Raw genomic sequence first — 22217 nt, forward strand, 5'->3', positions numbered from 1 at the left:
CCTAACCCTAACCCTAACCCTAACCCTAACCCTAACCCTAACCCTAACCCTAACCCTAACCCTAACCCTAACCCTAACCCTAACCCTAACCCTAACCCTAACCCTAACCCTGGTTTAAAATACAGCCTATACTTAAGCTGAAAATATTATTAAAATTAAAGTTAATATAAAGTACTAATTTTATTATATTATAATTTTATTAAAATAAATACTATATATAATTTAATTTTTACTTATAAATATATAAAAGCTAGTAATTTTAATAATATAATTAATATTTTAATTTAATATAAATTTATAACTTTAATAGCTAATTTATAATACTTTTTTATAATTAAATTTAAAACTTTTATAAAAAAAGAATATAGTATAGCTAAATAACTATAGTTATTAATTTTATTTTATTATAAAATAGTTATAATTTTTTTTAATTAATATATTAAATATAATATATAAAATATATAAAAAATAGTATACTTTTTTATTAAAAAGGAAAATAAATATATTATAAAGTAAAATAAAGTAAATTAAAAGTAAATAACTATTTTTTTTTTAAATATTTAATTTTAAAAAAATCCTAAAAATATATAGTAACTAGTTTTATATTTATTATAAGGTTTTCTAATAGGAAAAAAATTAATCTAAATTTAAAATAAAAATATATATATCAGATTTAAAGTAGTTTTCCTATATAAAAATATTTTTTTTTTATAAATTATTTATATAATATATTTATTTTTTAAACTTTTTATATAATTTAAGCTATTAAAAAAAAGCTTAATATTAAGCTTTAAAGTTTTTTTTTTTATAAATTATTTATATAATATACTTATTTTTTAATTTTTTATATAGCTTAAGCTGCTAAAAAAAAAGTTTAATAGTGATATAAGGCTTAGTGCTTCCCTTTTTTTCTTAATTTTTCCTTTACTCCTTCTCCCCTGTACTATAAAAAATGAAAAAAAGCCCAGGCCCTAAGACGAAGCAACCCTATACAAGATAGAGCGTTTTAGAAACATAAGTGAAATCGAGGGCTTAACTCCAGTGTCAGGCTCGGAAGAATAAAACTAGTCTGAATATATGCGGGAAATATAGACTCAGCTTAGAAGCGCGGCTATTTCTAGGTAGTGTCACTTGTGGCTCAAGTGATTTAATTAGTAAAGAGAAAAACAGATGCGCGCCCACCAAACCTACAGAGAACTAATAACTAGAAAGATATAATAACTTGGGAGTTGTAGGGGATGCAGTAAGATTGAGGAACCCGATAAGTTAAAGTTAAAAGTTGTGCGAGTATCATTCCCTGCACCCTGTAACTATATCTTTAATAAACACGTCCGCGCTATTATTAAGAAGCAACTTGATTGAGCTGGATCCATCTGCCAATGCGACAAGTAGTGCTGTGTCTCCGTTATTATCGGCGGCGTTTATGTCGGCACCATTGGCGAGTAGTAATTGGGCTACAGCCAAGGACTCGTGCCCAGCAGCCTCGTGGAGCGGTGATCGCCCTTCAGAATCCTTGGCCAGGACATTTGCCCCGGCGTCGATAAGGAGCCTCGCAATCTTTGGCTGCCAGAACACAGCCGCGGCATGTAGAGGCGTGCCTCCGTTCTTGTTGCGGGCATTGACATCGGCCCCAGCCTCGACAAGAAATTTAGCGATTGCGAATTGCCCATTGGCAGTCGCCGTGTGCAAAGGTGCTACGCCATCACTGGTCTGCGCCGATACGTCGGCCCCTGCATCGAGCAGGACTTTGACAGTGGCCTTATTGCCAGACTCGACCGCGAAATGAAGCGCTGTCAAGTCTCGGGATCCTTCCAATGCATTTATATTAGCTCCGCTGCGAATGAAGCTCTGCAGTTGCTCAGGATCCCCGTATAGAGCTGCTTGGTGCAGAGTAGCAGCTTCGAGTTGCAGCTGATTTTCTTCGTTCTGGCCGCATCGTGCGCAAGAACGATTGGACTCTTCGACCATCTCGGCTATATAGAAAGATGTGTCAAGTGGTGAGATTGAAAGGGGGTTCGTAATATAACAGAGCAGCGTAAGGACGACACAAACAGAGTGCATATCTGGTGAGTCTCGAAACAAAAGGCTACCCGAAGAACGAATCTTGATTAAAATAGAATCAAGCGGTTGCTGTCAGTGAAATTTAGATTCAAAAGTTCGCCGGGGCCCATTTTATTTCGTATTCAAACAGACTTTATTTAGGTGGGACGCGAAACCATTTAAAGAATTTTAGCGTCCTTTATCAATTAAAGTTTATCTAGTCAGTTTAGTTCATTGTTGCCAACCATATGACATAGGGCATTCCCCTTCCAGTTGCCATCCTCAAGGCAGCAGTCTTTTTAAAAACCAAAATGCCTAAACTTTGCCCATGGGAAGACACAATTTTCCTGTCCGCAGTCAGTGGACAGACCGCGGACCTCCAGGCAGAACTGGACAAGGGCCAAAAAGTGGATTCGCGCGACTTGGAATATGGTCGAACAGCTTTATCTTGGGCTGCCGAGCAAGGGCATAGCGATATCGTACAACTTCTTCTGGAAAGGGGTGCTGATGCTGATGCGCCGGATAGCATCGACGGTAAAACACCGATCATGCATGCTGCATCTTACGGGTACGAAGCTGTGGTCAGACTCTTGCTGGAGGCCAACGCCTCTTGTCAGATTTCCGAAATATTTGGGAGGACGCCGCTGACCTTCGCTGCTAAAAACGGAAATGCCTATATAGTCGAAATTATACTTAAGGCAGGGGCTGATATAAACGTCCGGGAGCGGCGTTCTGGGGAAAGTCCGTTGTTGCAGGCCACGAAAGGAGGGCACGAGAATGCCGTGAAGTTTTTGTTGGAAAGTGGCGCCGAGGTCGACCTCGGGGACCAACGAAACCAAACGCCCTTGATCTGGGCAGCTAAAAAGGGGTATGAGAGTGCCGTGAAGTTGCTGCTGGAAAGCGGTGCCGCGGTGGACGTCGAGGATGAAACCGAGAGGACGCCGATAGAATGGGCTGCGATCAAGGGACATGAGGGCATCGTCAGGCTCTTGTCCGAGCATTTGAAATCCATAAACGCAGACGAGTTCGGGTGGGTACCCAGACCGTTGGCTTGTGCGGTGGAAGGAGGCCGTGATGTAATCGCTCAGTACTTGATGGGTATAGCGCCCCAGGAGGCCTGGTACGACTCGGCTGTGGGCGCTGCAGCAAGCACGTCACGGGCATCTGACTTACTGCGAACACTGCTGGAAAGAAGAGAAGCAGAAATGCGCGTGAAGGATAGTGGGGTAAATGACTTACTACTCTCGGCTGCAACCAGTGGCTGTGAAGAGCAGGTCAAGATCCTTCTCACCCAGGTGACAGATCCGGACCTCCAGGACGAAGACGGAAGAACAGTCTTGTCTTTAGCCGCCGAGAACGGCCTGTTAGATGCTGTGGGGGTGATGCTCAAGTTGGGGACCGTCAATGCGGACTTGGCTGATGAATGTGGCCGGACACCGCTTTCATGGGCTGCAGAGAAAGGTCATGCTCAGGTGGTCAGGCTACTGATCGAAGAAGATGTCGATCCAGACTCTACAGATAAGAGAGGACGGACACCGCTATTATATGCAATTGAAGCGGGACATGAAGCAATCGTTTCTCTGCTCCTGGAAAGGCCCGTGGATGCCGGTAGGGTCGAAGAAGGCGAGGACTATGAACGAAGTCTACTCGCCGTTGCTGCAGAGCTTGGCCATAGAGCCATAGTGGAGATGCTGCTGGCAAAGAACGTTCGTATAGAAGCCGACTACGACCATTGCACGCCTTTGATGCTCGCGCTCGACAACGGGCATGAGAATGTGCTCAAGCTGCTGGTGGAACATGGCGCCGACCCGTACTCTGATGTGTACTTTGACGACTCGGCTCCCCTGACGCTCGCGGCAGAGCGCGGTCTCGAGGAGACGGTAGCACTATTCCTTCGACAGAAGGCCACATCCGAAGAAACCAAGAAAGACCATGCCTGGACCGCGTTGGGGTATGCTTCGGCGGAGGGCCACGCCGGCGTGGTCAAATTATTACTCGAGCAATATCCTTCCCAAGAGATGGAGGTTTTCTCGGCATGTGAATCGGCAGAGATGCATGGGCATGAGGAGATAGTTCGTCTCTTGGAACAGCACTCGATTGAGTAGCGGTATTAGCACCAGTAGCCCTTTGCGGCACCTTTTAGTTCATCAATTAAGAAGTCTGATGCGACTCGAAAGAAGCACAATCATATAATCTCACAATTACCTTAATAGATGATACCACTTTAAAAGGACCAAATGCTTGCGCTATCCTACATTCTGTAGGCTTTATTAGAAGTTCCTTTAAGAAAGAATTATTGCTCTCTTGAAGTATTTTGCCCTACTAGCCTGTATATAACAATGTTTTATGTACAGAAGTTGTTGCATAGGCGTGGGGTCGTGCAGAAATTAAGGTTCGAAGTGTTGGAAGTAGAGTCTCGTATACTAAATACAAGCTTAAAAATAATATGCTAGACCGTTCTCGTTCGCCTTATTTGTAGACTGTCGGGGTTCATCCTGTACTTTGAGTCTTTTAACAAATGCGTTCTTATCTACGGTGCGTCTCTAATTCTCTACAGTTTATAGACGTAAAAGACACAGACCTAAGCTCTGTGAAAGAATGGCTTGCATGATATGTTGTCAGGCTCTACATTTCCTGTGGCATTTCTACTGATTACCCTGTTGCGCCAATATCACATGCAAATAAAAACTTATTCAGCCTCCTGTTCGGCGCTTTAAAGAGCCAAAGCCGATGGACAGCTTTCTATCACGGCTGTATGTGGGGGTGATTGAGGTCAAATGGGACTCAGAGGTGCTTGCCCATCGGCCCCACAACCCGCATGTAGTACAGATATATCGGTGGCTTTTTTCCTCTGTCGAAAATCCTTCCTTGAGAGGTGTGGGTCCAAGGGGCTTGCCGTTTAACTAGCTTAGCGTGTGCAGATTGAAAGTGTCGCGTCATGCCAGCCCCATTGTACTAACGTTTACATGTTATACTGTCATGCAGTGGTATTTGACAGACATCTCTCCCGCTACTTGAGCAAAAAATCACTCAGCAACCGCGACAGATATCCCGACAGATGGACATGGGAGGAGCAGTCAAAACAGCAATTGTGTATCGGGCAACACGCATGGGCCACAGGAGGATGTAGAATAGCACTAGTTAGTGCCTTGGCTCATCATAATCTTCCTGTTGGCGCAAAGCCTAAACACAAGCCACGGTCCACTCATATGACTCGTTACCCTCCGAGGACTCACCATTCACAGTGGAGGGACTTGGTCGGCTGAGGTTTTCTCATCGTTTTAATAGGTTTTATTTTGTGATCTTATTCTGTGACCTGAGGCCTGGGAAATCTGCGTCGTACATGCCTATGCTTTCGGAAAAGTATGGCTGTTGAGCTGTGTCCGTCGGGAGACCTCCTTGTGGCTGCCGTCGTAAGAGGTGAGGTCAAAGCTATAAAAGAGGAATTGGAAAAGGGCAGAAGCGTGGACGCCCGTGATTTGGAAAACGGACGAACCCTGCTGAGCTGGGCCGCTGGCAATGGCTACGACGATGCTGTGCAGTTCCTACTCGATCGGGGAGCCAACACCAATGCGCCGGATCTCCGTGGTCGGACGGCACTGCTATGGGCAGCAGCGAACGGACACGGGAGCATAGTCCAACAATTGTTGGCCGCTGGCGCCAATTTCGAGCGCCGTGATATCTCTGGACAAACGCCACTTATTTTTGCTGCCCAGACTGGTTCTGATTCTGTCGTTCGACATGTATTGGAAGCAGGAGCTAGTACTGATGTTCAAGAGTGGCGGTACGGCCGGACTGCGTTGTCGTGGGCTGCCGAGAATGGGAGCGAAAAGACTGTCAAAAAGCTGCTGAACGCCAAGGCGGAGGTCGATTTGGCAGACAAACTCAATCGAACCCCCATGTCTTGGGCTGCCATGAACGGTCACGCAGGCGTTGTCAAGCTGTTGTTGCAATGGAATGCCAGCACGAAGGTGAAGGACAAGGAATACGATCGATCGCCGCTTCTCTGGGCCATAAAGTGCGAACAGACGTCTGTCATCCAGATTCTAAAGGATATCTCCGACCCAGAGATCGGCTACGGCTTGGCTCCACGGCCTATACCCGCCTCCTCTGATAGGCTCGATGCTCTACAGGAATTGTTTAGAACCATCAAACCTGACTTCGATTGGAGGAAAACCCAAGGTGGCGATCTTTTGATCTGGGCCATTCAGAACGATCGGGAAGAGGACATCACTTTTCTTATCGAACAGGGGGCGGACTTGAACGCTCAGAGCGAAGATGGGTTGCCAATTCTCTCTCATGCTATAAACGCCGGGTTTTTCTCCGTGGTAAAATTGCTGCTAGAAAGGGATGTGAGTCCAGACATATTGGACGGATCCGGACGAACTCCTCTCTCATGGGCTGCAGAAGGGGGCCATCTCGAAATCGTCAAGCTGCTTCTGGAGAGACATGTCGAAATAAACTTTCGAGATGAGGATGAAATGACGCCCTTACTATGGGCAGCCTTGGGGGGCCATGAGCATGTCGTCGCTGCGCTGCTGGAAGGAGGCGCAGACCCCACCGCTATGGACAACAACGGCTGCACTCCCATGTCTTTTGCTATTGACAATGGTCCAGCGTCACTGGTGCGTCTTCTTCTGGAAAAAGAAAGCCTGACAGACGAAGGCATGGAGGAATCACCGCTTGTGCGAGCTGTGGCGAATGGCGATATAGATTTGGTGGAGTTGCTACTGCAACATGGGGCGGATCCTTACTCTGATGCATATAGCAACGTCAGGCTGCCCCCTCTGGTACTCGCAGCTTCTAATGGTAGAGAAGATATCATGAGTCTGTTGCTGGAAAGGGATGCCGCATCAGCCCAAGTCAAGAAAGAGAATACTTGGAGGGCATTGATAGAGGCTTCTTATCAAGGCAAGCTTAGCGTGGTCAAGTTGTTGCTGGAGCAGTGCAGCTTTGACGAGGCGGATTGGACTGACAAAGCGCCACTGGAGTTCGCCCACTTCGGGGGCCATTATAATATTGCCGCCGTGCTAGAGCCCTACTTCCCTGATAAGTCTTAAGCTGTTATCAAATACTAAACGCTAAATGCCTAACTCCCAGTTTCTTATTGCTGTCTCCGTTGTGCTCTTTTGTAACGTAATTTCAACAATGAGTTTTCTCAGTTATAGCTACTAGGTATAAAACGACGCGCTTGCAAGTACTCGTAATGGGGCGTTACATGAACAATTATCTCTTCAATCAACTTGACTTCCTCCTCACTGAATTCCTCTTTCCAACGCGTCCGCTCTTCTGTAAAATCCGCGTTCCCGGCGGCACGGCTCGGGTCCAGGCCTTGAGACTTGACCAGCAACTCCTGCATGCGGAGCAATGTCGGGTGCATTAGCTTCTGCTCGTCCTCCGTCGTTCTCGGCCAGCTGACGGCCACCGACGCCGGGTCAAGGCCAACTTTTTCCGCGAGGCGCAAGCTGAATTCCGCACTTGTCATGTAATCATCCGCTTCCGCGACTACCGGCTCGACGCCGTTTGCCACGAACCAGTCGTATATCTCGCGGCTGAAGCCGAGGTTGCTCCCGATCATTAAGGTAGCTCGTGTGCTCCCTATTTCCGCCTTTTTAAGGGCGCGGAACACGGATGGCACGTAGAGAATTGGATGACGGACCGTGAACAACGGTATAGTGCCTGGGTGAAGGAGGAGGCTCTCCGGGACAAGGGATGTTTTGCGGCCGTCTGTTTGAAATGCTCCTGGGGTAGTGACGGAAGCGAGTAGGCGGTCTGGTGAAATAATAAAGAAGGGATGCGTATGCATGAAAAGAATCTTGCCCTGGAATGTTCAAGTTCAAGTCTGCTGGATGATACTGAATGACTAGTAGGACTTTAAGATCAATACACACCTCTTCTTTCGTATTTTGCAGCGTCTCTTCCCAGATTATGCTGCCCTGTTCGACATGGTCTTTGTATTCCACCAGAATATCATCCGGCATCCCGTCCAAAAACGAATCAGACTCCGTCCATTTAGTAAGTGGTTGAACTGACAGCTGCGCAGGGTGTGCCAGAAGCCGTGCGTTGTCTTGCTTTGACGTAAGGATGCGCTCCAGCAAGTGACATCCTGTACGCGGCTGGGAAAAAAGAAGAATCTGTGAGTTCGACATCTCTGGGTCCAGTAGAGACCTCTGTCTGGTGGTGCCATTGGAACTGTAAACTGATGCGAGTAAACCCGATCTTTTACACTCTTGTCGGCTTGGATAATAAGCACTAGTTGCTGATTCTTGGCATTTGCCTTTTACGTAAGCTTGCCACCTGCGCAGGCACCTATGCAGTCTCAGGCTAAGTCATCAGTTGAAGCGTGCTTCTGAAACTATCCCCACCTTGGTTAACCCTTGCGCTTACTTTCCGTTATTATTACTATGCTGATATTAGTAGCAGTCTGGTTCATCCTCACTTATACCCAAAACTTCTCCCCAGACTTATGCTACTTAAAATATGCCGTGGGTCGTTCGTTTTCCTGGCTGACGCTGCGCTGGCAAGAATGGTCCTTGGTTTTTCCGGGTGACGCTGCGCTGGCTAGAATTGGTCGTATCCTGAATAATATAACGCCTCTCAAAGATACTATAGACTCTCTGTGCATCATTCAAGACAAGAAAAAAAGATTGGGAACGCGAGTCTTCTGGGATGGGCTCTTTATTCTTGAGCACCCTTCTAATTACTGCGACTGCTGGCTCCGAAGATTTTGATGTATGTTTATTTGTCATGAAAAGAGAAATTCTGCATGAATTTGTGGGATGACGTGCAATCATGCTCTATTTAGTATGGATTACTTATTGAAAAGGCCGGCGAGAACAAATACACAGGGGCTGGGTGTGCGTTGCTCTATTCTAGTGCTCAAAAGTCGGACAAGTCAATGATACAAAGATTGTATATATTTGGATGTTTATCTTAAAAGTTTTAGACACGAGACTATTTATGAAATGAAATCACAACAACAATCTCATTTAATAAGCGCCTAGAAAACCCCCGTGGGAGCCATAAATGCTGCCGGTCCCGTATGAAAGTTGATCATCAGCCAGCGTAACATACACCGGCGCAAGCTCGGCCGGCTGCTGCACCCTGCCAATCGGCTCCAACGTGGGGACCTGTGTGTTGAGATCCTCAAGAGTCAGGCCGCCAAAGACAAGAAGAGGCGTGTACGTGTAGCCGGGCGCGACTCCGTTGACGCGGATGCCTTGCTTGATGACCTCGGCCGACACGCCGCTGATCAGGCTCCGCAGCGCGGCCTTGGAGGCCGCGTAAGCAACAGAGCCCTGGACTGAGATCAGGCCCGCGACCGAGTCGGTGACAACAATGGAGGACCCTGGAGGCAATAGCGGCACGGCAGCCTGGATGATGTGGAAGAATGCATAGAGATTGACCTTCATAATGTGGTCCCATGTCTCTGGAGACATTTCCGCTACAGTCTCACCCACCGGACCGACGGTACTGTTGTGATGTCCCTCGATTAGTAGCAGATACCGGGGGGTGGAAGCCGAGAGATTGTTGCCAAATGGATTGAGACTTACCCAGCGTTACTAACGATCAGGTCCAGAGATCCCAGCTTCCTGTGAGCCGTGTTGACGAGCTGGTGACAGAAGTTCTGGCTGCTCAGGTCTCCAGGAATTCGGATCAGCTCATGCTCGACACGAGGGTCCTTTGCCAGGAAATCGGCCAGGGCTTCAGCATCGGGCTCCTCTTCTGGCAGGTAACTGATGGCAACTTTAGCACCCTCTCGTGCAAAGGCGACTACGATATTAGGAGTCAGCTGTCATAGTCAAATGGTTCGTTGTTACAATGGAGGAAGATAGTACAACAAAGGACAACATCTACACATGGGGTTCCTAACTAGCTGCGCTGAGAAAGACCAATAAAGGACTTTGATGCAGCAGCGAGAAGGTCACCAATGCAGAGATATAGGTAGCCTTGGATGAATTGGGAAAATTATCTCTGGCATGCTTACTGACTACTGCCCGTCCTATTCCCGAGTCCCCACCTGTGACAAGCGCATGCCGACCCTTAAGGCGGCCGCTGGCGACATAGCTCTTCTCGCCGCAGTCGGGCGGATGCTTGTAGCTGGTCTGGAGAACTTGCTTCGGGAAAGTGTTGGGTGGCAATTCAAATTTGAAGTCCTCATATCGCGTGAGAGGATTGATGAGCTTGTGCTTCTGCTGGTTAGACCCCATTGTGAATATCTGGATATGTGAATTTAATATCTTCAACTGATAAAATTGAGCCGTCGAGGAGTTGATATAGAGGCAAATAATCGTGACTGCTCCATGAAGATTCCAATCGGTCAGTATCCTTTTATACCTTTACAAGAGCCACAAGCCTGAAGCTGTGTTAGTAAAGGGACACCAATGAGCAACGCCTCAGTCACAAGGCGATCCTCTGAGCAATGCCTTGGTCACAAGGCAATCCTATCACGCATACAATCCTCCGCCTACGATCCAATAGGACGCTGAATCCAGGTCTAAGGGAGGCTAAAAGGATCTTCACGTCAGCCTTGCGGCCGATGAATATGGATCAGGTCTTGACTAACTTGTTGGCAGTCTTACATTCAAGCACTCATGAGCAACGCCTCAATCGGGAAATAGGTTCATTGAGATACTAAGCCTCGTTGCGTAACCAATTAGAAGTCGGGTTAAATGATTGGTGAAAGGATTGACGGGCTTGTCGTCAGCCTGAGAATCGATAGGTTTTCCAAATCAACCTCCACGTGCAGTTTGCTGACCATCGCTGGACGAGATTTTGCTATAATAGGCATGAAATCTCACGTCAATCATGTGAATCACCAAGGATGCTCAAGGAGATGACGGGTAGAATCTTAAGAGACTAATCTACTTCTAGTTAGTCTTTTATTATGTAACTTACAGTTATCTCTCACATTAACGATCTCCAATGATTATAAGATCTGAGGTGTCAAGAAATGTATACTTAGGAAACGTATACAGAAGTTATTGGATATAATTTAAGTAATAGATATATAGAACTTAGAGGGATGTATGAATCATTTGTCTGTAATGGGGTTGTGTAGTAATCTATTGCTAACTTTAATAACCCTTAGGAAGGTGAATGCAAATTGTTTCGCCCAGTGTAGCTTGTTGAGTATTAAAAAGTGGTTAATTTCTGCCCCGAAAAGGTTCCAGATGAGGACCCTGCAACTTGTCTTTGACTAGGCACAGCGTCATCTATCAATATATATACATGCACTTTGAGCCCTGTCACTGTTGTAAAGGAGCAGTGTTTTTCGGTTGTTGTTCACACGTGCAATCTAATATATGCAGGTCTGGCACATTGTCAGAGCATACTAAGGTACAAACCATCCTAGTCGAAACTGTCATTAACAGTCTTGATAAGGAATCGTATATTTTAAACAGCTTTTCTGCACTCAGATCAGCCTGGCCAGTCTCACAGGCATTTAAAGCTTGGCTTGCGCGCTGCTACCAGCCACCTCGTTCACTGCCGCTCTCCGCTCGTCCGTCTTGGTTACGCTCAGCATCATCTGGAAAAAAGCGCCTGTGAAGCCCAGCTCGTACATGACATAGCGAATATCTTTGTTCTTGCCAGTCTGAAGGTTTCGACTTGCCCTTCCTAAGGCCAAAAACGGCCTCGCCAAGCCCCACATGCCATAGAATACCCTAACATCCTCCCTAATCTCGGGTCCACCGCACGCGTGGTCATGTGTGAGACACTTCTGGAGGACGGCGCCCCATCAGGTCCGCCCACCATCGTGTCTCGGATCGTGACGGCAGAGTGCTGGCAGCATCAGCGCCTCTTGTACTTCAAGTCGCCTGACATCCTGTTGTCCTTGTTAAATGCCCGCCTGCAATGTATCGTCTGCCTCAAATGGACAACGAGCCCCTTGCAATCCTCCAACTTAGTCGAATCCGGGGAGTTATGTGGGGTAGTACACCCAAATCTTCAGACGGCCTTCGTCTTCTCTCGAAACATCATCGCCGGTGACGATGTACAGGAAGTACCTAGCGTCTCTTCTGAGTTTCAATGACTGGAACACTACTGAACAAAAGAAGTGAGAGATCGAGAAGGCACAGCCCGATGAGGCGAAGAAGGGTGCGGAGGACGCACAGGGAGAAGTCGAGATGCTGCTCAACAAAGATTCAGGTCACGGTTTGCGCGTACGTGAAGCTTAGTCGGCAGGCAGTTGCTTACATAAGCTCCCCTAACCCTCCAGCCCCGGCCTTTACTGACTTCGACCCCCGCGGCGTTTTCGATCCCTGGTCTTCCAGCCCTTCTAGCCTTCAAATGGCTCCTATGTAGCGCGCCGACTCAACCCTACTTGATGCATTGAGGGCCGCTGCTCCTGGCTCCAAATGCCTCTTGTGACGCTTATTTACTAGTTCCATTATAGGTTGCGGACAACCAACACTTCAAACCTGAGTGCAAGCCTCTTGATTCGGGACAGAAGGGAGAACTACAGGCAAAGGGCAGCGCCTTTGGGAGAGCCGGCCTGACGGCTTCTTAGGGGCGATCTGCCCCTCTTGGAACGATGGTTGCCACCGCTCTCTGCCCCAAAGCAGTAGAGCAGTAGAGCCTTCTCTCGCGCCACGCCAGGCGTGATTGTACGTCTGATTACAGCCAGATAATTGAGCACGACGTTGCAACCCGCGCCGTGCTCTACACATGCAATTTGGGCACCACGTATTATGTATAAAAGCCCGATTTAATTTCCCATTTGCATTCAATGTTTCTCCTGAGCTGTCTCTACTCCATTTTGTACTCGAAGATACCGACGCCTCTGGGGTGTGACATGGACATTTCGCGCGACCATCCCGGTGACTTGCCCACTTAAAACTCCAACCCCGCCTCCTCCCCCTTTCGTGAATTTCCTAGCGCTTGAAGCCCACTCGGGTTGTCTTAGCCATACCTGACTATCTCGTCGGCCCTCGAATGGAAGGTCAGGCCTGCCGCCTTCTTTGCCCACCAACCAGAGGCTCTGGGGGCGACCAATGGTACCAAGAAGAGCTTCGCTCTTCGCATCCTCTCGGGCTTGTACAAGCACCTTTTACCCCTGGACCCGAAGCAATCGGAGAACACTTGAGAAAGGTGAAGAAAAAGCAGACTGCAAGGGGCAATAAGATAAGGGGCCGGGCCGGCAGCAGCATCGATGGCAGACTGGGCAATAAAAGCTTGGATGGTGACAGCATACCAAGGCATATGACAGCACTGGTGCTGGCGTCGGCGAGGGTATAGTAAAAAACGACAGGAACCCCTCAGTCAAGAAACATCCATGAGCCTGTTTACACCATTGGAAGACCGTGGAAGACTAGTCATCTGCCAGTCCCAGGTCCATAAAAGTGACAGGGGCTGAGTACAGCCAACTGTTTTTGTGGTGGCTGTCGAGCTGAACAAAAAAAAAAGCATCCTCGCATACCCTCAGACTTCCCACGAGAAGTAGGTCGTCAGTGTGGAGGTGGGGCTTCATGGGCCGACGCCGTGTCCCGGGTTCGTGCAGCACGTCGTTGTAAAGTCCCTGCTGCACAAAAATCGAGGTATCGGGTTATTGGACAGGTCGGAAGAAACCTCTACTTTTGAATGTCGTCATCAAGCATTAGGTATCAAAATGTCATCGGGGGGCGGTTTGCGGAGGCAGCTTCGAGGGCCAAACCGCGGATCGAATGCATAGTCATCCGGATATAGTTCCCTGTAATGCGTTATCAACTCGAACTCGGCCGTTCCTTATCTTCTCCGATGCTGTCAAAATGCAGCCTGCTGTGACTTGTCGTGGAATACCCCAAGTGCAGGAAGAAATACTCATTGAAAATCAGCATTGGTTCACCCGGACAGCGGAACAGCCTGCCATGACTTCAATCGCCGAGCTACCCAAGTCGGCGAATGCTGGCAAAGCCATGCTAGGCACGCTGACTGGATTTCCCAGACTGGAGCCCGCTTTTACATCACGCCTCTATCCGGCATCGCCCTTTTCAGTCGGTAAGAATAGACGCTGTCAGGAAGGCAATCTGTGTTCTAGCGTAATTTATCACGCGCTGACGGGGGCTTCGCCAGGAACTTCTTCCAAAGGCGGTACTTTGCAAGTGGTGGTACGTCATTTCATTCCTTTGTACTCTGCCCCAGCTCGAGGACAAGAAGTTCAAAACTAAGCACTGGCTGACTTTTGACATTGAACACACAGCCCATATCCCACGGCACTGTCGTCAGTGAGCCAAGTTTTCCGACCCATCTTGACGCGGAGTACACATTTGGGGCCGATTACGTACGGATGGAACAATGTCAGACTCACGTTCGCATCTCCGTCAAAGCCATTCTGAAGTAAGCAGCCATGACTTCAAGCACTGTGGTCATTAAATCTAAGAAGGGCGAAGTGCGGAGCCAAAGTCCAAATAGAATCCTTCTGATATATACGTTACTGTAGGAATAGCGATGGTGCCGTGATATCGTACTGCTACAAGGGGCTGGTGGAGGTCAGCCCGGAGTTCCTACTCATCCTTACGAACGACCCCAGGGCGCGAACAACGGCCTATGGAAATTCCATTTCCCACGTAACGTTTGAGACGGGTTCTGATTCATTGAAGCATCTTGAACATAGTCTCTTCGTTGGGAGTGCGCATTTTGTAGTAACGGAGGGCGGGAAATATTTCGTGGAAACTAAGATCAGCAGGGTAGTCGGGTAAGACATGGTGTGGCTAATGTATGAATTATGATGGACGAAACCTTCTGGTATAGATAGTCCATGTTGGCATGGGGCTATTATTTCGGAATATGGCATCCAATTGAGAGCATTCATCTTAATTTCATCCTTTCGCTGATGATTGCTTGCCCACGAAATTGGCCAATTGTCTACGCAAGCAACTTTTCTACGAGACGCTTACACATCTAACATCAAGCGGAGAGATGTATCCGAAGCATCCGGTCTCCCGCCTTTTGCAAGTCCCGTAGATACAGGGATCCGGCACATTCAATCAAACGTTGACTACATAAATAAGTAAAGCTACTCAATGAACTTTTTCCATGGTCAGTCCTCTATAGCACAGAATCTCGTCACAACCTGTGGTTAAAATGAAGCCCATATTCAATCGAATCGTCCGATTCCGCGATATGAAGGGCCAGCATATGTATGGCGAGGCACCACGAGGGGATGATTTCCTTGGCCAAATAGTACATGTTTACGATGGCTCCAGCCCATGGGACCCGAATCTGAAAGCCACAGGGCAGCGTGCAGAGATAGTTGAGGTGAGAGAACAATATGATTGTACCACCATAGAATGTTGACAAGGCATGATGACCAATGTATAGCTGCTCACAGGTCCTGTGCCCTATTCCCTGGACGCCGATAGTCTACGGCATCGGTCTAAACTACAAGACTCACATCGGTGAGGCCAATATGGCCACGCCCAAACACCCAACTGTCTTCACAAAGCCCCCTGATTCTCTCAACGGACCATTCTCGGACGTGGTCATCCACAACGCGTGCGAGAATATGGACTACGAGGGCGAACTCGTCGTGGTTGTGGGCCAGGATTGCAAGAATCTCGCCACACGGGACGAGGCGCTGTCTAAGGTGCTCGGCTATACCACGGGAAACGATGTGAGCAGCCGCTGGTGGCAGATGCCGGAGCACGGCGGCGGCCAGCACGGCTTCGCCAAGAGCTTTGACGGTTTCGCACCGGTTGGCCCTGTGATAGCAGCTCCGGAGGCGGTCAGCGGCCATGCCGGGGTCGGGAGCCTAGAGCTCGCGACAAGGGTCAACGGGGAGGAGAGACAGAGAGCACGTCTGGATGATCTGCTATTTGGCGTTGCCGATCTCCTAATCCACCTAACCAAGGGGGTGACGGTGCGTGCCGGAACCCTTATTATGACTGGCACGCCTGGAGGAGTGGGTTTCTTCATGAACCCACAAACTTGGCTGAAGCAGGGCGACGTGGTCGAGGTTGAGATCTCTCGTATTGGAGTCATTAAGAACAGATTCATCAAGGACTAGGAAATACCAATAACAGCAAATATTTCCTTATGAATCAAGTCTAAATATCCTTTTAGTGCCCGTTGTCATTCCAGCACCACAGAAGTAGCCTCTCCGCAAGATCCCATCATTCAGGTTGAATAGCCAGCCTTCATATAGCTGGGCATATCAGCGTAGCAGTCTCCGATCACACCCAGCCAATTCAAAGGCAGGTGATAGAACATAATCACCGCCGCAGCGCAAAAGCCAAAAACAGCAAAGGTCCGCACAGCATTGTGCAGCCTCGGGTGCCACGCGTCGAAGCCTCTCTCGACCGGTGAAATCCCGTTGTCGAGCCACTTCATCCTGATAGCCGTGTGGAGGACGCCCAGGCTCGCCACGAACACAGACTCGTACAGGGGGAATTGGTGCACCTTGCCGGGGAACAGTGTGAGGGGGCCATAAGTCTTAGCATAGCCGTACGCGTGCGTCAGGCGGATCGCCGCGTTCTCAATGACAAAGTCGGCAGCGAACTCGATACACCAGACGATAGTCAATAGGCTCGCATTGGTGAGCCCGGGCCAGAATCGTCGGATCGGCTTTGCCATCGCGCAGCCGAGGATGCCGAAGCCCTCGCAGAAGTAGACGTACATGGGCGGGCCGAACAGCAGGTTCTCGGCGTATCGGGTCGGGCCACTCGCGGAGTGGAAGGGAAGGAAGCGTACCCACACGCCACGATTGACGCCATGGGAATTCCACATGAAGATGTACTGCTGGCAATTGAGGAAGCCATCCGCACAAAAAGCAACCAAGCCGCCAAGAACCTGCCGCCCGTCCAGGGTGAACCTGCCGGGCTCGCTCGTTTTCTTGAAGCTACGCAGGTAGGGGAACAGGGGCACCAAGAGGCAGAACCAAATCATCGTAAGTAAGACGGCCATGTTGAGACCCTCGAAGATATGCAGCGCGATGAGACGCCACGGGGAGATCTCGTCGGGCCCGAGAATAGGGGCCGGCAGGAATTCACTTGGTGAAGCGAACCACCGCAACAGGGCCTGAATCCACATAACTGTAAATGCGAGACCAAATATCGCGAAGGCCGATGCTGAGCCGTCTGCAGCCTGCAATTTGACTTCGTCCGAGTGGTTATTGCCCAAGAGCGGAATATGCTCGCCAGCACTTCCTCGATCGCTGCGCCGGGTGTACGTGATTGAAGGCATATTCTGGACACTGGTGATTTCTGGTTTTCTCTTTTAGCTATTATCTTCATCCCTGGCAGGTTAGAATATCTGGTCCCAACAGCTTTTGTAAGCAGAAACATCCAAGTATGGGCTTTCTGCTGAGACTGGCCGGGTGAATGTCGAGCTCCGCGGAAGACGCTGCTTATCTTCTTCCGCGGGAATAAGAACATTATTTTTTCTTTCTTAAATCTCAGGCCGAAGCTTTTATTTGAGACTGTGAATCGTCACTCAAATCTGCGCCGTATCCAATACGGCTACGGAGGCACGATCACTCGGTCGTCCTGATCACGTCAAGTATCTTTGCACAGGAAAAGAATGAGATCAAGGGCTCTTTATTGCTCAAAGTTTACTACTGCATGTCTCCGGCTATGAACAGATTCATATCATCATCCATTAGGTTGCTGTTTGACCCCAGCGACCCAAACTGTGGGAATGAAGGCAACAGAGCGCCGTACCAGTCCTCGCGGAGGTCGAGGCTCGAGATTGGGTTACCTTCAAAGGAATTCAGCTGGTACACTCATTGTTAACATATGTCGGTCATTGGGAACAAACAATGTAGGTATGGCACTGACCTCGGAGGGCAAAGCTGATTTTGGGGGTTGAAATATCTCCTGACCTCTGACATCGGTTTGCACCGGCCCTTTCTGTTGCTGCTGCTGGTAGTGGTCACAGCGGTGTGTGTCCCCTCCCGACAATGTTCCCCTCTCTCTTCCAACTCTTTTAACTAGGTGTCTGGCGTACGACACAATCTCATGGGGAAAGGGGAAGACGAGCTCTGAGGAGGATATGAATTGAAGATAGCCAAAATGGCCGACCACCACATCCATGAGCGACAAATCGCTTGCTATGGAGGAGGCTGATGGATTCTTGAGGACATAGACGAATAGGTTGATCAGGCCGACGAGCGGGAAGAAGAAGGTCAACCTTCGCCATGATGAAAACTGTTAGCAACTGATTCGGACTCTATAGTGAGTTTTGACGTAATTTGAGTGTCCTTTGTGTTCGGGGAGAAGCAGCGGTCGCTAAGGGTGGGTGGGAGGCGTACCACAACGGCATCGCAGAAGTGATCTGAAGTCCCTGCACTGCGATGATGATCTGGCGCGAAGCCTCGGCCACCGCTTCGGTACTCTTCTCTATCTGAGAAGCTACCTGTAGGCTCTTACAACTCTGCAGCTCCGGCTTGTTCCAGGGGTAACAAAAGACTCCATGGATGCCTATGATAGACGACTGGTAGGAAAAATGGAGGAACAAATCGTGGTACAACTGCGTTCCCGACGGTTGCGCCGAGTTTCTGAACGGGGCCTGCGTGTTGAACCTAGGGGGCAACGACTTATGCCAGTCGTTGAGGCGCCCATCGAGGGCGCGGACGTTTGCCACAGTTGTTTCGGCCGGTTCTAGCCTGGCCTTGGCTGATAAAAGCTGTTTGGAGATGGCGGACGATATCTGTGCATGCTTAACCGTGGCACGAACAAAGTCACAGTTAGATGCGCTGCCGAACCCCGCTGTTTTCGGGACTGGGCAATTCACATAATCATCGTCGATGGCCTGGTTCACTCAGAAGTATAGGGTCAGCGCTATCTGTGTAATACTAAAGCAAGCACTGTAGCAGTTAATGTTTAGGGAAGAGTCTACCAGCACAAAGATTCAGCTAGGACTTACTGATGGCCTACTAGATCGGAAAGCAACGTGCTTCTCGTATGCGTACAAAACCCACCACAGCCACTGCCGCGATAAGATCTCTTTGGGTGGTAGCTTGCTTGCTTCAGGCGTTCCAAGGTAGAGACCCATGGATTGCGCAAGTCTGGTCGCGTTTGACACAAGCATATACTCGAGGGCTGGACTGCCCAAAGCTTCAGCATAGAATGCCTACCAGGATTTGTCAGAGTGTGCCATAGAAATAGTGCCGAAACCACAGCGGCACGAAGCGTGTAGTGGAGCAAGGAAGTACCATTAGAATCAAAGCCCGGACTGAAGTCACTTCAGCCCGACCATACATCAGATCAGTGGCAACTGCCAGCGCATTCTCAAAATAACGCCAGGACTGCGATCTTGACTCGGCGTAACCAGCAGGGCCTGATTTCAGAGACAGCGCGACCCGACAGCCGAGTGCATACACAGTGTTGCGGAGAGCGTACCATGCCTTGCTTGTCGATGAGGACTGCTGCATGCTGTTCTCGAAATGAAGATGCAGTCGTTGCTCCAGTTCATCCCGATCAAGCACGCCAAATACCGAGTCGATGCAGCTGTCGAAATATGCTATGGTAGGGCAGGTCAGTCGATCATGGCGTTTTTAAGATACCGCGCCGATCATCTCTTAGATTACCTGCTATCAAACTCAAAGCTGTCTCCATGTCGGGTTCGCTGCTTCGTGTGGGATCGAATAGCCTTTCAAGACGCTCGTTTCGCTGAAGGTCTTTTGACAGACGTCGTGCGGTGGCTCCAAACCCGGGTTTACCTATCTGATGCGAAACCCACTCTATGCCATGAGGCGAGCATATTGAGATGTGATAGGAAGAATCCCCTGAATCTCTCATTAGCGTAGCTATTATTGGAAATCAAAGACCAATTGATCTTCAATACCATACCATTGTCCTCTGGCTCAGCACCTGAATCCTAGTTACAAAAGAATACAGATTAGCCTCAATATCTTCAGCTCATGTGCAATGGCAAGACGAGTACACATTGTTTAACCCATAAGGCCAACTCTTACCTCATCACAAGGAGCGTCTGCACGCAGTTCCAGGGCCTTGTCATTTTCATCGGCAACGGCGAGGCTCGGTGGGGTCACAGGCTGTTCGGCCACAATATTCGATGTATCCCGAGTCCAAATATCGTTTCTCCCTGTAGCGTCGCTGCGTCCCGGACCTTCTGTCGGCGCATCTGCAATCGTCATCGGTGCAGGAGTCAAGTAGGCTCCAGCCTGGGCGGGAGTGGCGATGGGCTCTCTTGACACTGAAGAGCATGCTATCTCAGGTCGCTGAGAAACGACGCTGGGTAGCTCAAGATCGTTACTGGCCAGCGATAAGAGACTTCTAAATCCGGGAGAATCGGCAGCCGCGCCATGCTCGCGAGACGGAGAGCTTATGTACGCAGCTGGATTGGAACAAGCAGCAGTGAATGCCGTCGGTGGGCCGGTAGAAGCCACATGTACCACCGTGCCGATGTTGTGCCCTGGTGAAGAGGTCCTCTGTAGGTCCTGGGGCAACTGGGGCCTCTCCAGCCTGGTATCGGCAACCTGCGGATGAGATATAGCTCTGGACCGATTCTGCGACATGGACGGACTTCTAGCAAGGGCAGCCGCATTGGTTTCACCGTGAGATATGGCTGGGCTGTGCACGTGGGTTGGGGATTGAGTATGTTGAGTGACTGACTGCAGCAGAACTTCCATGCGCGCGAGACGGTCTTCCATATCCTTCTCCCTTTCCTTCCGCTTCCTCGGCCTCTGCTGCCTCTCTGGGTAGACACAGACCTCATTATGATCCTTCGCAACACAGAATCAGCTGATTTCAGAGGACTTTGTGATCATGAGACAAGGGATGAGGGGAAAGATATCTTGACTTAACATGAGGTTTGAATATGAAAGCCCACTCACTACGCAAGTTCCGCATGGGTGAGTGCCGCCACCTGTCAAGGAGAGAAAGTCTGGGTCAGTGACTGCCAATACCCACTGGGAAATGCTCTTTCTAGGTACCCATGGCCCAAACACCATCTCAGATTTTTTCTGCGTACATTTAGCCTTCTTTAACCTGCAATAGTTGCATGCCACTGGGCACTTGGTGATTTCTCGACGGCCGCTCATGATGTAAAAAAGTAGGTAGCTCCAGATGTTCAAGCTCCAAGGTCTGGGAACATCACAGTCTGGAATGCTGCTGAACTCCGTCTCGCCTGGTCAATAAGAATACATCCTAGAACATGTTTCCAACATCGCAACAGAATGATGGATGATTGACGCGGGGATGGTAGCAATCCAGGGTCAACCTAGACACAGAGTGTCATGGCAGGAAACCTACTCCACATTCTGTACTTCTAGCGGGGTATTGAAGAGTGAATCTGCAAGTCACTCAGACATGCCCCACTAGCACTCCCGAGAATCATTCCGTAGGTACCTTTTTGCTTATTGACGACAAGTTGCCGCAGCTAGAGTCCCTTCAAAACGTTATGGCATCTAATTGGCCTTAAAATGTATTTGATTCAGAGGTATGGTTCTAATTGACGATGTAGAGATTCGATGCCCCAGAACAAACATGCCTATGCAAGTCTGTCAACCAAAGCATTGCGCTTTATAAACTCAGGTTCAGTTATACTGAGAACTTGACGCCCTCCTTAGTGTGTATGCATAGGCTCCTGTGCGCAGTATTGCAAGATGCTGATCGCATGATTTGTAAGGAAAACCAAGGATTAGTGTCTAAGAGGGCTATTATTGGTTGTATTCCTTGATAGACCTTATAAAGCACTTTGTGTTTGAACCAACGTAGGCTACGATAATTCTGTTCGCGTCGCGGCTGGGACGGGCGTAATTCTTTGGTCTCTGCCTCCGAAATTGTTTATGTTCATGCTCTCTCCCCTCCAAGCGCAGCAGTGGCGAAGGGACTCGTTCTCTCTACCAGCCTGAGGAAGTACCTCCTGGGTATTTACTCTGGCGGGATCTTCAAGCTTCCCGAGACCATGCATGAAGTGCTTAACCCACCCTACAAACCCGGGGTAGCAGGGGTCAAAATGTGGAGAATATGTGCAGCACAAACATGGGGTACAGCCTGGCCTCAACTTTCACTGGGTAGTGGCGGGACCCATGAACATTTCGGCAATAGGAGAATCGTCCCCGCATCGTCGGTTCTACGCGTGAGCTCTTCCTATTGGCACGGAAGGCTGGAACTTTCTGCTCCGGCACCCGGGAGACTCAGCCTTTGCCTCTCCCTTTGGACGCCTGTAGATTGAGGTTGACGGAGATGAGGCGATTACTTCCTATTGGACGATTTCCAATACGCAAATGGTCACGT

At 49.0% G+C, this 22217-nt stretch overlaps 9 protein-coding genes across 9 annotated transcripts; 5 read left to right on the forward strand and 4 right to left on the reverse strand.

The window, feature by feature from the left end:
• Positions 1–1290: 1290 nt before the first annotated feature.
• On the reverse strand, positions 1291–1968 carry J7T55_002366 (Ankyrin repeat-containing domain protein; the record flags this gene model as incomplete). Its single annotated transcript, XM_053137433.1, has 1 exon — positions 1291–1968. The coding sequence occupies one exon, from the start codon at positions 1966–1968 to the stop codon at positions 1291–1293; it is 678 nt and encodes a 225-aa protein (XP_052998238.1).
• A 383-nt stretch (positions 1969–2351) lies between these two features.
• Positions 2352–4145, forward strand: J7T55_002367 (uncharacterized protein; the record flags this gene model as incomplete). The annotated part of the gene is made up of 1 exon (XM_053137434.1): positions 2352–4145. One exon carries the CDS (start codon positions 2352–2354, stop codon positions 4143–4145), a length of 1794 nt encoding a protein of 597 aa, XP_052998239.1.
• Positions 4146–5405: 1260 nt separating this feature from the next.
• On the forward strand, positions 5406–7100 carry J7T55_002368 (uncharacterized protein; the record flags this gene model as incomplete). The annotated part of the gene is made up of 1 exon (XM_053137435.1): positions 5406–7100. One exon carries the CDS (start codon positions 5406–5408, stop codon positions 7098–7100), a length of 1695 nt encoding a protein of 564 aa, XP_052998240.1.
• A 98-nt stretch (positions 7101–7198) lies between these two features.
• Positions 7199–10250, reverse strand: J7T55_002369 (3-hydroxyacyldehydrogenase; the record flags this gene model as incomplete). The annotated part of the gene is made up of 5 exons (XM_053137436.1): positions 7199–7861; positions 7932–8232; positions 9115–9513; positions 9594–9813; positions 10028–10250. 5 exons carry the CDS (start codon positions 10248–10250, stop codon positions 7199–7201), a joined length of 1806 nt encoding a protein of 601 aa, XP_052998241.1.
• A 1496-nt stretch (positions 10251–11746) lies between these two features.
• On the forward strand, positions 11747–13126 carry J7T55_002370 (uncharacterized protein; the record flags this gene model as incomplete). The annotated part of the gene is made up of 3 exons (XM_053137437.1): positions 11747–12043; positions 12105–12203; positions 12947–13126. The coding sequence occupies 3 exons, from the start codon at positions 11747–11749 to the stop codon at positions 13124–13126; spliced, it is 576 nt and encodes a 191-aa protein (XP_052998242.1).
• Positions 13127–13787: 661 nt separating this feature from the next.
• On the forward strand, positions 13788–14717 carry J7T55_002371 (uncharacterized protein; the record flags this gene model as incomplete). Its single annotated transcript, XM_053137438.1, has 4 exons — positions 13788–14016; positions 14092–14126; positions 14219–14355; positions 14459–14717. 4 exons carry the CDS (start codon positions 13788–13790, stop codon positions 14715–14717), a joined length of 660 nt encoding a protein of 219 aa, XP_052998243.1.
• A 385-nt stretch (positions 14718–15102) lies between these two features.
• J7T55_002372 (uncharacterized protein) lies at positions 15103–16024 on the forward strand (the record flags this gene model as incomplete). Its single annotated transcript, XM_053137439.1, has 2 exons — positions 15103–15276; positions 15350–16024. 2 exons carry the CDS (start codon positions 15103–15105, stop codon positions 16022–16024), a joined length of 849 nt encoding a protein of 282 aa, XP_052998244.1.
• Positions 16025–16134: 110 nt separating this feature from the next.
• J7T55_002373 (uncharacterized protein) lies at positions 16135–17199 on the reverse strand (the record flags this gene model as incomplete). Its single annotated transcript, XM_053137441.1, has 1 exon — positions 16135–17199. One exon carries the CDS (start codon positions 17197–17199, stop codon positions 16135–16137), a length of 1065 nt encoding a protein of 354 aa, XP_052998245.1.
• A 370-nt stretch (positions 17200–17569) lies between these two features.
• Positions 17570–21237, reverse strand: J7T55_002374 (uncharacterized protein; the record flags this gene model as incomplete). Its single annotated transcript, XM_053137442.1, has 10 exons — positions 17570–17728; positions 17793–18144; positions 18266–18765; positions 18880–19086; positions 19169–19476; positions 19544–19696; positions 19806–19833; positions 19931–20701; positions 20813–20844; positions 21231–21237. 10 exons carry the CDS (start codon positions 21235–21237, stop codon positions 17570–17572), a joined length of 2517 nt encoding a protein of 838 aa, XP_052998246.1.
• Between the last annotated feature and the right edge of the window lie 980 nt (positions 21238–22217).

This window comes from Diaporthe amygdali (genome assembly GCF_026229845.1).
Source record: "Diaporthe amygdali strain CAA958 chromosome Unknown NODE_3_length_2959817_cov_65_330692, whole genome shotgun sequence".
Taxonomy (NCBI): Eukaryota; Fungi; Ascomycota; class Sordariomycetes; order Diaporthales; family Diaporthaceae; genus Diaporthe; species Diaporthe amygdali.